The sequence below is a fragment of the Lithobates pipiens genome, unplaced genomic scaffold (genome assembly GCF_037356315.1).
Source record: "Lithobates pipiens isolate NorthernLeopardFrog02 unplaced genomic scaffold, aLitPip1_a1.2 Scaffold_1, whole genome shotgun sequence".
Classification (NCBI taxonomy): domain Eukaryota; kingdom Metazoa; phylum Chordata; class Amphibia; order Anura; family Ranidae; genus Lithobates; species Lithobates pipiens.
Window position 1 is genome coordinate 44326641 of NW_027507685.1, and position 15875 is coordinate 44342515.

A 15875-nucleotide genomic window follows, 5' to 3' on the forward strand; every position below is an offset into this window, starting at 1 on the left:
TATTACATGGTACTATGTGTTTCTGGTACCATTACTTTACAATGGCTGCACTGCTTGGGTGTGCAATGAAAAATAGCCCATGTTGCATTTTTGATGCAGCACATACCAACACACTGTAACGCATTAAAATACATGTATTTTTAAAGAGAAGAGAGAAAAAAAACAAGCATTGCAATGTGTTTTAACAATGCACTGCATGCCAGCAAGCAAACACTGTACACAATAATGAATGCATGAAGATGGTTACCGAGATCCGCCTCGGGCAACACACTGTGGGGTTGATTTACTAAAGGCAAATCCACTCTGCACTCCAAGGGCACTTGGATGTGCAGTCACTGTAAATCTGAGGGGGAAGATCGGAAATCAGGGGAAGGTCTGCTGATTTTATCATCCAATCATGTAGATGCAAAAATGCTGCTTTATTTTCCTTGCATGTCCCCCTTGGATCTACAGCACCTGCACCTCCAAGAGCACTTGTAGTGCAAAGTGGATTTGCCTTTAGTAAATAAAACCCTATGTGCTTTTGGCCTAGCTACACTTAACAAAACATTAAAGAGTGACTGTTAATGCACTTTAAAGGCTCTGACTTACATTTTTTCTGACACCAATTTTTAGGGCAGCCTTTTTAACATCTGTATGTAAAATAATCTTTATGAGATGACTTTCTATACCAGCTGTTTTTTTGTAATGTGTCAGGTTTCATATCCATAAAAGGTACCCATATGACATAACCATTAAAAGCCTATCTCTAGTCAAGACTTTTTTTTCCCCCTGCTTTGGATTCAGTGGGGGAAGTTAGAACCAAAATAGATTTGGGTAGAGTTAGATTGAGGCCGCGTACACACGGGCTGACTGTTCGCCCAACTTTGTCCGCTGAACAGTGTTTGGGCGGACAGTCCGCTCGTGTGTGGGCTTTCAGCGGACAGTTTCAGCGGACAGTTGGACGGACAAGGTTTTTCGGAATTTCCGAAAAACTGTCCGCTGAAACCTTGTTTGAGCGAACAGTCCACCCGTGTGTAGGCTTGTTCGTCAAACAAAGTTGCGCGCATGCTCAGAAAGGATTTTCACGCCGAAAGCTATAATGCAGTGTATAGGACGTCGTATTTTTCGTCCCGTCGTACGTGCCGTTCACGTCATCGCGCACGGTTTCAGCAAACTGTTCGTCCGTCGTGTGTGGCCATGTCCGTCCATGCTAAGTTTGAGCGGACTGTTTGCCGAAACTATTGGACGGACAAAGTTGGGCGAACAGTCCGCGCGTGTGTACGCGGCCTTAGGGCTCGTAAATTATGTACAAAATTCTTACATCAAATATAAGGACTTTTTTCACTTGTCCAAACTTTTCACATTCTGATCGCAGATCTTCTCGAATTTCATTCAGAACCAGAGGATCCTCCTGCATAAAACAAAATGGGTTAAATATGCATTAATCAAAATAAAAAATTGAATCTGAAAACATTTCCTGCATTCTAAAACCTTTTTTCTAGATGGTAGTTTTGTAAAGCATTCCCACATAACAATGGCAAGTACGTTTTTTTGAGATGTATGAAAATATAAATCCAATTTATGGGAAAAACCTATGTTACTGTATACAATTATATCATTCTTAAAGTGAACCCGTGCCCAGACTATGAACATAAAAGTATTTAGATTTTCCTAAATCTGAAGTTTAGGTATGACTTTTGCATTGGACCATGTATGTATGCATGTATGTATGCATGTATGTACGCATGCATGCATGTGCCATACCTGACAAATCACTGTAGTAGGCCCCAGTACTACAGTGATCATCGCTAGTGTCCATGTCCATGCTTGCCCAGCACAGGCTCCATTCAGAGAGCACTTTGCATTTTCTCAGGGAATGCAAAGCACTCTCAGAAAATGGAGCAGTGCCACCATTCTTTTCCTTGTCTAATCAGAGAAAGCCTTGCATTTAATAAGAAAAATACAAGTCATTCTGGGAATGGCACCCATGCCAAACAAGCATATGACCCCCTGTGTTCATTATGCAACAGGGCAGGCATGGTATCCAGAAGCTAATGGCAATCACTGTAGTGATAGGGTCTACTACAGCAATTTCCGACTTCCATAGGGTTTGGTTTGGTATAGCACTTGCATACTTACATTGGTTCAGGTTGGACCAATGTAAATATGTAAAAAGCAATACCTAAACTTCAGCTTTAAGTAGCAAAAGAGCTTTAAAGTGATAAAAAAGCATTAAAGTGATAAAGTCTTTTTTTTTGGCTAAAAATAACAAAACATGTCATACTTACCTGCTCTGTGCAGTGGTTTTGTATAGAGTAGTCTGGAGGATCCTCTTCTCGGCCCCTCTTTGGCTCAGCTGACCCCTGCCCCTCGCGAGTGCCCCCACAGCAAGCAGCTTGCTATGGGAGGGGCACCTGAGCCACAGCTCAATGCATCCATTCTGAGCCCTGGCTAGGCCCCATCCCCTCTCATTGGCTGACTGACTGATTGGCAGCAGCGAGAGCCAATGGTCCTCCGCGGCTGTCTTAGCCAATGAGGAGGAGAGTCAAATCGCATGCCAAAATTGGCGGCTATTGCTATATAGCCAGCCTTTCTTCTATTTTTAGCTGGTCATCAAGTTCTCTTGTTTTCAATCACAAGGATGAGACAAACCATTTACTACTGGTAAGGGTTGTAATGATCAGCTTTTTTTTTTTGGTAACACTTTTAAACCAAAATGGAAAAAAAAAAAAAAAACAATGTTTTCTGTAATTGCTTATAAACTGTTAGCTGGAGTTTGGCTGCAATTTGTTACTGTATTTAAATCTGCAAGTAGACTGACAATACTTCTATCTGCTGTGCACATTTATCCAGAGAGTGGGCAATCTAATACTGGAGGTGTGTCACTGGGGCCAGATCAACAGGTAATGACAGAGGGAAAAGGCCCAAAAATAGAAAACAAACGCAGCCACCACATCTAAGGATTGGTAAGCTGTAATATATTACATTTTTGATTTTGGGTTTAATACTGCTTTAACCCATGGAAGATGGAGGGTCGAATGTTCTGGCGTATTGTTCAATTAGATATTTTGTGTGTCTAAATCAGCTCTTTAGAATCCAAAAGAGTAAGTTTAATGGAAGGTTGAAGACTTGCAGGGGTGCAAATCCTTGTATATGCCCATCAGCCTTACTGACACTTAAAGCTTCACAGTAATGTGGGCCAGACACATTCCCAAGCATCCGTAGTAATCAATAACATAATAACTGACTGACAGCAGTGAACATAATAGATTAGAATTAAATTAGAAACAATCACACATTGCTTAAAAGGAAGAAACACTCAAATATTTTAACAGTTACTGATCATCTGAAAGAACAAACAGTAGCAGCAGGCTGAGCACTGGAGGTTAAACCAGTCACCCAACCCACATTCCACAGGGTCGTAAAAATATACAGCAATCTGGTCTAACTGGTACCTGCATGTCCAGAAGTTCTATTTATTTGTCATCAAGCAAGGCATTTCTCTTTAATATAAGAGACAGGCAATGCCCCAGTTAATGCAGATTTCCAACGTTAACAGAGATAAATAGCAATGATTTTATGACATCACAATAAAAGCAGAACATTGCTGCTGCCTGCCAGAAAGTACCTGTAATAACGGCAAGTTTTCTTCATAAGACAAGAAAAGTATCTGGTCTTCCTCTAAACAAAGACTACAGTGATTTTTTGGTCCACGCTGAATGGCGACTTTGAAATTGTGCTACTTCACTTGAAGTACAATTTCAAAGCTGCAGGTGAGTGCGATTTCAGGTGCCCAACATCCTTCCAGCTTCATGCTCAAATGTATATGCAAGTCGCACCTGAAATCACAAAAAATAGCACAGGAACCCTTTTCAAATCGGTCCAGCACCACAAAGCTGGAGTCACACATGCTTGAACATTTCCATTGCAGACAATAGGGTTTGACTTGCCATTTGATTAGGAATGGTCAGATTGCATAACAAGTCGCACCAGTGTGAACAGGGGATATGACTTACATTATTAAAAACCTGCATAGAATTATTAGACCTACTGCATAAATAAACCGTGAAGATGACAGATTTGACTTAAAGTGGCGTTCCATCCAAAAATGGAACTTCTGCTTTAAGTGCAGGTCAACCCCTAACATGCCACACTTGGCATGTCATTTTTTTGGAGGAGCAGCGGGTACCCTGCTTTTACAGCACCTCTCTCCCCTCCCTCCCTGCAATCTTCTGGGACATGTCACAGGTCCCAGAAGATTGTCTGGTCATTCACAGCGTGCAGCTCGGCTCACCCATGCACAGTGCGCACCCGGCTGTGAAGCCACAGCAGGGCGCCCACAGAATTCCGGTGCCTCGGAGAGGAGGGGGAAGAGGAGCGGGGCTTCGTACGCCCGCATTGCTGGACCATAAGACAAGTGAGAGTGTCCGATTATTAAAAGTCAGCAGCTACACTTTTCTTTTTCATACATCAGAGTCAGGCTAATATTCATTACCTGCTGGGTTATACTTCATTAGGTGAATGGACACTGGTAGACCAAGGTACTTCAGACAGGAAGCGATCCCCAATATAACTCCTCCCATACAGGGAGTACTTTTTTTTTAACCAGCGTCTGCAAGGTAGATGGCTAGGTTTGTTTGAGCTCTCTGAGCTCCAGGTCTCTAGTCCCACAAACTGTTCCAAAAAAAAAAAAAGAAGAAGGGATTGACTGATCGGATCCATTTGACACAAGCTTTTATGCTAGGAAGACTCAAGATGATGCAAGGTTTTGCCTGTAACATGGCCCCGGGCGCTGGAACCTGCGGAGTGGAAATCGTGGCCACTATAGCGCTAAGCCATTTCCCGCAGGGTGCTGTACAGGTCCAAGGGAGTGGACCCCAAGCATGAAAGCATACCCAGTACATGAAGGGCCAAATGACAGGAACCCGCAGTGAAGGGTGAAGATTGGGCCCTTAGCTTCTATGTGGCCCTGCGCCTGGACGGGTAAGTGAAACCCCTTTATTAATTGTGGGGTGTCCCAGTGATCGTAACAATCAGTCAAGCTAGCTAAAGGCTGGACACCTGTGTGCGGTGACCATACGGGGGAGTTCTGAGCTAGCTGTGGGTCTTTGCAAAGCGTACCTTTTTTGCTTGTGTCTGGCTGTTTACCTGTATGCGCTGTAGCCTTTATCTGGGCGCAAGAAGATTTGCGCCGTACGCGAATAGTCACGCTTGCTCGCCAGAGCCACGCACATGCGTGTGCACACACGCATGGAACGTTCCAGCGCACACCAAGCTTACTTAAGTTGTGCAGGCCAAGCATGTGGTGCTTCCAGAAGGCAGCTGTGGGACACAGTTGTGGGACAAGCTCTGAACAGACACTTGCAGTGGTTCATGTTTCTTTACCCAGGTCACGCGAGTCACCAGGTGTTGGCTTGGCAGGCTAAAGCTGCTTAGCAAAATTGTTGCATAGGCGCTTGGTGAGCCCCATTAAAGGGTCTCCCTTCTAAGGTGTTTTAACTACACCCAAGTACTCTTTGTTTGCGGCATTGAATGTCTTCCAAAAGGAGGAGTGAGACTAACACCATAGGGAAGGGCACACCTATGTCATCAGTAGTTCCTGATGAACCTAGTCGTATCCCTAGTGTTGTATCCCCTGAAAGACCAGAGGCTCCCGGGGCAATATGAGCCACTGTGCCTATCTGGTATTGTTCCTACAGTCAATGCTGCTGCTTCACCCTTTATCACCAAGGATGAACTTTCCTCAGCCTTAGCCCGGTTAGAACACAGGATTGCTGGCACGGTTGCCTCCATCCCGCAGGATGGCAGGATGGCAGGAAGCGTGAGCGATCCTCCTCCCCAGAGTCTCCTAGTCTGGAGCAGGAATGGGTTTAGGGTGGGGAAGAGCTGAAAGAATGCATCCCACTGCATCTGGTGTGAATGGGCCCGACAGGTCATCTGTTTAACCACTTTTCCACTGGGCACTTAAACCCCCTTCCTAACCAGACCAATTTTCAACTTTCGGTGCTCTCACATTTTGAATGACAATTACTCAGTCATGCAACACTGTACCCATATGACATTTTTGTACTTTTTTTTCCCCCCCACAAATTTTTTATTTTTTTTGTGGTATTTGATCACCTCTGGGTTTTTTATCTTTTGTACTGTAACAGAAAAAAAGGCCAATAAATAAATAAAATGCATTTTTCTTTGTTTCTGTTATAAAATTTAGCAAATTGGTAATTTCTCTTCATAAACGTTTGACCAAAATTTATACTGCTGCATATCTTTGGTAAAAAAAATAACCCAAATTGGTGTATATTATTTGGTCTATGTGAAAGTTAGAGGCTACAATCTATGGTGCCAATCATTAAAAATTGATCACACCTGATGCACTGACAACCCATCTCATTTCTAGAGACCCTAACCAGCCAGGAAAGTACAAATACCCCCCAAATGCCCCTTTTTTGGAAAGTGGTCATTCCAAAAGTATTTAGTAAGAGGCATAGTGAGTTTTTTGAAGTTGTAATTTTTTCCCACAATTCTTTGTAAAAATTAATATTTTGTTTTTCTTCACACAAATAGGATTTTTTTTTTAGCTTAACTGTAAAATCCTTTTCTTGAAGTACATCACGGGACACAGATCAGCACAGTAATTACTACGTGGGTTATAGGCCACCTTCAGGTGATGGACACTGGCACACCCATACAGGTAGGGTGAGGACACAGCACCACCTTATCCTTAAGAATGATTAAGTATGGCTCTTTACAAGAAAAAGCTGCCAACTCTGGAACTCTTTTTTGCGGAAGTTACCGTAACCAAGAACACCAATTTCCCTGTCACAAGGATCAAGGGGAGTTGGCGCAAGGGCTCAAAAAAGGCTGACCTTGTAAAGCCGACAAAAGCACACTCAAATCCCACAAGCACAAGGGTGACCTAACTGGCGGATTTATACGCATTACCCCTTGTATAAAGGCCTGGACCAAGAATGTGAAGCAATCGGCCGAGATTTGACCCTTGATAGTACTTCATGACTAACTTAATTTCTACTCCTAATTATAGGAAGGCAAGAACTCATGACATACTTCTGAGGATGCCATCTTTTGTTTTCACACCAAGAAATGTAGGTCTTCCAGACCCTATAGTAAATGGTCCTAGAGGCTGGCTACCTTGCATTAATCAGCGTAGTTACTATGGAACCTGAAAGCCCCCTACACCTTAGAACGTGGGTTTTAATAGCCAAACCGTCACATTTAGCGCTTGTAAGGCAGGATGGAACACTGGCCACTGTAAAAGCAGGTCTGGCCGAGATGGAAGAGACCAAGGGTCCCCTTACTGCCATCTTTAAGATTCCTGCATACCAGGATCGGGAACAGAGGGGCGCCAGACTGAGTGCAGTATAAATCATATATTTAATAAAAACAAGCAGTAACTCACAGGTTAAAATTAGAGGAGTTCAGTATGTGGTGAAAAATCACCAGTCCTGGAGTCTCATAAATGTCTTCCCTTTGCAGCCAGGGGCACTGGTGTTATCTTACAGGGATCCAGAGAATGCCGGGAACCAGGAGGCAGGAAACAAGAAGCAGCTGGTCGTGACTTCACAGGAACAGGAAATGTGATTATTCACAGTGGCAAGGAATGGTAATGCATTTTCGAAGCTACAGCTTCTTCATCAGACCAGAATTGGTTGGCAAACCTGGCAGTCTTATATTACAGAGGAAATAGAAACAGAGAGATCTGATGGGCTGGCTTTTCTTAATTCATTTTTGTTACTCATAAAAATGTATTAGTTTTAAATCTGGAGGTATATTTATACATTTTATATTTATGTATTTAATCAATTAATGATTTGATCGATTTCTGCAAACGTCATAAACTTATCTTCCACTATTAATCAGCAAGCTTTTTTCATATTTACATTCACTTCCGTCTCCAACCATCTACCTCTTTAAATCTGTCTATTTGATTGACGGGCTGGCCAGCCCATCAGATCTCTCCGTTTCTATTTCCTCTGTAATATAAGACTGCCAGGTATGCCAGCCAATCATGGTCTGATGAAGAAGCTGTAGCTTCAAAATGCATTACTATTCCTTGCCACTGTGAATAATCACATTTTCTGTTCCTGTGAAGTCACGACCAGCTTCTTGTTTCCTGCCTCTTGGTTCCCAGCATTTTCTGGATCCCTGTAAGATCACACCAGTGCCCCAGGCTGCAAAAGGGAAGACATTTATGAGACTCCAGGACTAGCGATTTTCACCACATACTGAACTCATCTAATTTAACCTGTGAGTTACTACTTGTTTTTATTAAATATATGATTTATACTGCACTCAGTCTGGCGCCCCTCTGTTCCCATTTTTACACAGAGCTCATCACTTCACTCTAAGGGAGCTGCCTCCAGGTGCTAATCATACAAGATCTCGGATCATTTATGGACATTATGTTTTAAACAAATGTTTTAATATTATGTGTGCTTATTCACACACATTTTTTGTATACCTATATTCCAGTTGCTATATAATTTTATGTTATCACCATATCTAGCGCCGCTGTTCACCCCTGTTTTTACTGCATACCAGGATCTACTGGGCCACACCGGGCCAGTAGAATTACCAGCTTCCATTTCTCCTTGAGCCTGTCTAACAGTCACAGTAGCAGCTGAACTGGAGGGAATGCATAGATCAGTGAGAACTGATCCCAAGGAGTCATTGAAGCATCCAGCCACTAGGCGAGCAGATCCCTTGTCCTTGACACAAAGCTGTCCAACTTATTGTTGAACTTAGATGCTAATAGTTTATGTCCGGGGGTACCCCCTTTCTGGCATATGGCTAGAAAGACACTGGGATGTAAAGACCATTCTCCCGGGAACAACTGTTGGTGGCAAAACTCACCTGCCAATTCACCCCTGGGATAAGATTGCAGATAGGCAAGGAACATGTTCATCTGCCCAAGTCGGAACATGGCTCACCTCCCTCTGGGCTGTGAGTTTTTGGTGCCCCCTTTTTGGTGACTTAAATAGGCCACTGCTGTGGCATAGTTGGACTGTATCCTGACAGGACAATTCCGCAACCTGAATGTCCAGGCTATTAGAGCCAGATGTATTGCTCGAATCGCCAGGATGTTGATGTGCAAGGACTTTGCGGACTCTGACCATTTCCTTTGAACTGTGGTCTCTTTTAGGACTGTTTCCCAGCCCCATAGGCTGTCATCCGTTGTTACCACCTTCAAGGTAACCGGAATGAAGGATTTCCCTTCCTGAAAATCCCTGGTTATCAACCACCAACTGAGACTCAAGCGCACCCTTGGGGCCAGATTCACTGGATAATCCAAGGCTTAGGCCTTCCTGTTCCAAGCAGACAGAATACTGTATTGCACCAGTCTTGAAACTGGACATAGAGACCCACTTTGAACGAAGCCAGCATCTTCCCTAGCAACCTCATGCAAAGGCGAATGGAAGAACCCTTGCTCACTTTGACCACCTGGACCCACTTATAGCATTGATTTTACCTGGGGCAAAAATAATCCTTAATCATGGTAAGGATGATTTCTCTAGGTTGAGAATCCAGCCCAGATGTTCCAGATAACTGACTGTACTGGACACCCTTGGTTTAACCATGCCACCGACAGACGACCTGCTGCTGTAGGTCAAGGTATGCCATTACCGCTATACCCTGGCCTCAGTCTTGCTAGTACTGGGGCCAGAACTTTTGTAAATACCCAGGGAGCAGTGGCTAACCAGAAGGGCAAGGCCACGAACTGAAAGTGGCACTGTTCCACCACAAAAAGCAGAAATTTCTGATAAACTGGGAAAATTGACACATGTAGATAGGCATCTTTGATGCTTACTGATGCTAGAACTTCTCCCCCCGTAGGGTGGATGCGACTGACTCCATGCGATAAGAGCGGATGTTTCGGAAGCGATTCAGATCTTTGAGATTGAAAATGGGTCCGACATATCCAATCTGTTTCGGTACCGTGAAGAGATTTGGATAAAACCACATACCCTGCTTCTTCTGAGGGTTAATATTTAAGTAAACATGTATTAACATGCCTCATTATGCAACCATGAATCTTTAGGCAACCATGCAACTCTGCGTGATCAAACATCCTTGTGCAATCCAGCACCCTTGTGCGATTATGTAAACACCATGCATATCCATCCAAACATGCATTTTATGATCATGTTATGTGATCACTGCTGCTCCCTTGCTTAAGGGCTAGGTGTGGGGAAAGGAGATCTATTGCATTTCTTTCCACTCCAGGAAGAGAATGCGATTAAGCAGCTAACTTCTATGGTAATACAACCAAAGCCGAGGTCAAAACATCTTCAGTAACAAACAGGGGCTGGAGAATTGAAAACAGCTGCAACCAACAATCCCAATGGCTCACCCCGATCTCTCCAGGGAGGAAGGTACTGTGGAGGTATGACGACCTGCTGAGCTATAGTCCAGCAACGAATAGCTGCTATTAATGCTCAGCCTGATGTTGAGTAAATGTGTCCTGGTAACGCCTGTATGCACCAGTTTTACATGACCTTACTGCTCCTGTGTCCATTCAGCCAGCCAATTTCACTACCTATTACACTTGTGTGGCACTGTAGTGGCACTGCAGGCATAAATGTGTCACAGATGAAAACTAATGAGGCATTGATGAGCCGTGGACGGGGGTGGCTGAGCATAGAAGGCATGGCTGGATACCGGTATGGATGGCATGGCTGGATACCGGTATGGATGGCATAAATGGCTGAGGATGGATGGATGAGGCTGGAATGGGCACAGAGCAGCGCTATGGGCACTACAGATCCAGAACAGCACTGCTGCACCTGATCTTTCCCCCTCTCCTCTCACTCTATACCGATCAGTGCAGAGAGGTAAGAGATGAACATGCGCCGGCTTGTTTACAAGTGATCGCTCCGCTCCGTCGTTTGATGGAGCGCAATCACAAGGTAAAAGGCTGCTGTCATAGGCTTATACTATGATCCTGATGCGCCAGGGTCACGCTGAAGGGGGCACACGGGAGCGGGATTCTGGGAGGACGTTATAGTACACCCTCCCAGAGTTATCCAACCGCCCTGCAGCCGTCTTAAAAAAAACGGCCCCTAAATCTAAAGATATGGTCGTTAAAAATATAGTACATATTTTTAACGACCACCTCTCTGAAGTTAGGGGCTTTTTCATATATACAACTTGGTTTATTTGAGAGGGAGGTGCCTATATGACCATCTTTGAAAATTTCCCAATGCTTTTTTATAGTCTTCTCTACTGCTTTATGTTGAATGTTATAATCCGTCACTACAGTATAACCCATTGTCTTGCTAAAGAATGTTAAACCCATGTTCTGGGACATGAAAGGTTGTTATTGATGTGGTAGGTGTCACTGCTGTACAAAAGGTCCCCAAAAACAAAACAAAAGGAATTTACTAATCCCATTAATCAAAGAACATACGTTTCAGATGATGCGACACTAAAGAGGTAGTACAGAGGTAGGCAACCCCCGTCACTGGTTCTGCAAGCGGCACGCAAAGCCTCTTTTGCAGGCACTCGACTCCCTCCCCATCAGCAGAGCAGAGCAGGGAAGTGTCAGTGAGTGAATGCATTCCAATTTCAGAATTCCCCACACCAAGGGAGAGGCACTGTTTACAGGAGGAGGACTGTCACTGGCCACTGCTAAAGCCAATCACAGTCCTGCTAGCCCCGTCCACCATCTGGAGGAAGATGACTCGCTTGGTTGCTACCACCAGTCTCAGAAAGAAGGGATTTCACTGAGAAAAACAAAATCAGGTGACAGTTTGTGGAATTCCTGTTGAGTTTCTGGGAACTTTGTTGAAATCATTCCTGAAGCTTTGCATCACTTACTAGTGAACCCCGGCACTCTGTGTCCCTTTAAGCCACAGCCAGTATTCAGGGCAATGAAAATCACACCCAACTTTTCCTGTGGTGCAGAGCTCCGCACTTTTTCTCAGCTGTAGGAGCCCAATTTATAATCCTGCACTCAGGCTCACTGCTTTCAGAAAGTGCCTCTGACCTGGGCTCATTGCGCATCCATTCCAGGTGTTGTATGTGACATTACATACATCACATAGAAGCACGTGGGCTGGATGTGAGAGGTGGATTAGCAGGATGAGTGTGCCAGGACAGGTAGATGTGCCTCATCTCTGCTTCCTTTCACCACTCTGCATATTACACATGATAGATGAGAAGAGGCTGCAGCGGTGAGACAGATGTGCAGGGAGGTACAGTGGTGGAAAAGATGAGGAGGGGGGGGGGGGTTCAGCAGTGGGACAGAAGAGCAGGGGGGGTTCAGTGTTGGGGCAGAAAAGCAGGGGATAGAGCAGTGGGGCAGATGTGAAAGGAGGTGTATTGGTAGGGCAGATGAGCAGGGGGTACAGAGGTGGGGCAGATGTGCAGAGGGGTTCAGAGGATAAAGGAGGTACATCGGTGGAACACATGAGCGGGGGTTACAGTAGTGGGGCAAAAGAACAGGGGGAACAGATGTACAGGAGGTACAGTGGTGAGGCAGACAAGAAAGGGGGTTACAGTGGTGGAGCAGATAAGCAGATAAGTTCAGTGTTAGGACAGATGACAGGGGGGACGGGGGGGCAGTGATCTGAGGTGTGGAGTTGCAGGAAGTAGGGCTGATCTGAGGCGTGAGAGTGCAGGATGTTAATTCCTCACTACTAAAGTAGTTTACAGTATTTAAACAAAAACATTTTTCGTGATTGAGAGTGTGAAGTTGACTTTTTTTTTTATAAAATCGCCATGCTCAATTTCTTTGAAAACATTTTTCGGCACACTGTGCTCAAAAGGTTGCCTACCCCTGGGGTAGTATATGCCCTAAAAAAATCCATGTGAACTTTTATATTGACAGAACAAAAGGGGATTTAAAAGAACATATCTATGATATAGGCATAAAGGCCATCTTTCCTTACATTTAAAAAAAGTCCACAATAGATACTATAGCTTTCACATAGCACACCTGCAAAAGCATATAATTCATTGGAATTGATATAATATATATATATATATATATATATACACATATATACATATATACACACACATACACACATACATACATACATATACACACACACACACACACACACACATATATATACATACACACACACACACACACACACACACACACACACACATTTTTGCACACGTGATTTTACTGCAATTTGCATTTTTTTTGGGCAGATTAAAAATTTCTGCAAAAACGCATTAACCACTTCCCGACCAGCGCACGACGATGTACGTCGACAGAATGGCACGGGCAGGCATATTGGCGTACATGTACGTCCAATATTCGTTGCCCCCGTGCCATCGGGAGCGCGCCGCCGGCGGCGCGCTCCCGCGCTGGTCGGGACCCCCGTGAGTCCGGTCGCGGGACCCACGGACTTGATCGCCGCGGGCATCCCCGCGATCGTCTCACGGAGCGGCCGAATGGAGGAAATGCTGTATAAACAACATTTTTCTATTCTGCCTAGCAACTAGTGACGCTGATCTCTGCTCCATGTGATTGGAGCAGAGATCAGTGTACACTAAATGAAAGCCCAACCCCCCCACAGTTAGTAACACACCCCTAGGAACACTTAACCCCTACACTGCCACCCACTGGTTAACCCTTTCACTGCCAGTGTCATTTACACAGGAATCACTGCATTTATATAGCAGTGATTACTGTATAAATGACAATGGTCCCAAAAATGTGTCAAAAATGTCCGATGGGTCCCCCACAATGTCGCAGTCACAATAAAAATCGCAGATCGCCGCCATTACTAGTAAAAAAAATAAAAATAATAAAAAATTATTAATAAAAATGCTATAAAACTATCCCTATTTTGTAAACGCTATAACTTTTGCGCAAACCAATCAATAATCGCTTATTGCGATTTTTTTTACCAAAAATATGTAGAAGAATACGTATCGGCCTAAACTGAGGGAAAAAAATGTTTTTTTATATATTTTTGGGGGATATTTATTATTACAAAAAGTAAAAAATAATGCGTTTTTTTCAAAATTATCGCTCTATTTTTGTTTATAGCGCAAAAAATAAAAACCGCAGGGGTGATCAAATACCACCAAAAGAAAGCTCTATTTGTGGGAAAAAAAGGACGTTAATTTTGTTTGGGAGCCACGTCGCACGACCGCGCAATTGTCAGTTAAAGCGACGCAGTGCCGAATCGCAAAAAGTGGTCTGGTCTTTGACCAGCAAATTGGTCCGGTCTGAAAGTGGTTAAATGCTTTTCTGCAGCTTCTCCATTGAAGTATATTGAACCAATAAAAGCACCATTTTGTGTTAAAAGTCCCTGATGCTTTCAGATGTGAACGTGTCCCATAAGAAACCATGTAAATGAACTGTAGTGCATTTCTGCAAAAAGCACCAACAAACACAGATGTGAACCAGGCCTAAGACGTTTAGTAACATAATGGGGTTAAAAAAAGAACTAAAAATTAGCCCTTTATAGTAGAAAAAAAAGCAGATAATCACTATTGTAAGGGGTTAATATTTGTTACTGTAGAACAGCGAAAGTAATATTTACAGTAGCGATTATTTGCTCTTTTTGTACTATAAAGGGCTCATCTTAATTTTTTTTAACCCCGTTATGTTACTGGCCGATTAATCGATTATGAAATTAGTAATAGTTTAATTTCATTATATATATATATATATATATATATATATATATATATATATATATATATATATATATATATATATATATATATATATATATATATATATATATATATATATATATACACATATACACACACACACACACACACACATATATACACACACACACACACACACACACACACATACATATATATATATATATATATACACACACACACACACACACGTTCATAGGATACATTGTTTATTAAATAGATATATTGGTTTGCATATTTTTTTACATATAATGATTCATAGAAATCATTTAAAATTATCGCATGGTGTTAAACCACAATGCAGCAGCACTATTGGAGAAAATATTCAATTTAAGCCCACATACAGATTGAAAACGGGATTGATTGGTCTCATCAATCAGATATAGCACAAACATGGTCTATGGGAGAGGCAGGTAATAACATTTACATAGCACGCCTGCAAAAGCAAAAAAATCAGCTGGGTGCAGTGGATGTAGTATAAAGAGGAGCTAGCGTCTTGTCCGACTTTAGGAATCCCCTGATGAGTCATGGGACCCTGTGATGTAACGAGTCGGGGAGGGGCAGATTTGTTTGGCAAGACGTTTCTGCATCTTTTATGGAGAGTCATCGTTTTTTAGGACATACACTACATAAAATTGGTGCAGCTTTTAAATGAGAGTTCTATGACCATTTTTTAATAAATTGAATATTGTTTAAAATGAAAAACGAAACAAAGCACTATTTGGAGCTCTTTTTCTTTGATATGTATCGAGTCATAATGGAGGCACATCAATAGAGCAACGAGGAGGAAAGCATTATCTGTAAGTCCGGGGTGTCTAAAAAGCTTTATTTGACCAAAGTTAAGTGCGAGGTCACACTGAGGTGAGTGCATTTCTTATGGGGGAGCGATTGCTCGTCTCGCTGCTGCCCCCGCCGCCATCCTCTGTCAGGGAATCGGGAAATGAAGCATTGAGGCTTCACTGCCCGGTTCCCTACTGCGCATGCGCGAGTCATCTCTTCTGGTCCCCCGCTGTGTCCTGGGAACTGTGTGTTTCCCAGAACACAACGAGGGGGGGTGGGGGGTGTCTGCCCGGAAGTGGGTGCAGATACCTGGATTATCCAGGTAACTGCACCCCCCTCCCCCTTAAAGGTGCCGATTGTGGCACCGGAGGGGGGGAGGGATCAGATTAGCCGAACTTCCCCTTTAGGGTGAAGCACTGCTTTAAGAACGGGATTTATATTTTTATAAG

General features: G+C 43.4%; 1 protein-coding gene across 1 annotated transcript in view; it reads right to left on the bottom strand.

Moving 5' to 3' along the window:
- Positions 1–15875, bottom strand: part of HTATSF1 (HIV-1 Tat specific factor 1) — a 56136-nt gene that overhangs the window by 8043 nt on the left and 32218 nt on the right. Inside the window, exon 7 of the mRNA XM_077490424.1 lies at positions 1304–1393. Within this exon, the coding sequence (XP_077346550.1) occupies positions 1304–1393 (90 nt within the window). The remainder of the gene's footprint in view (positions 1–1303; positions 1394–15875) is intronic.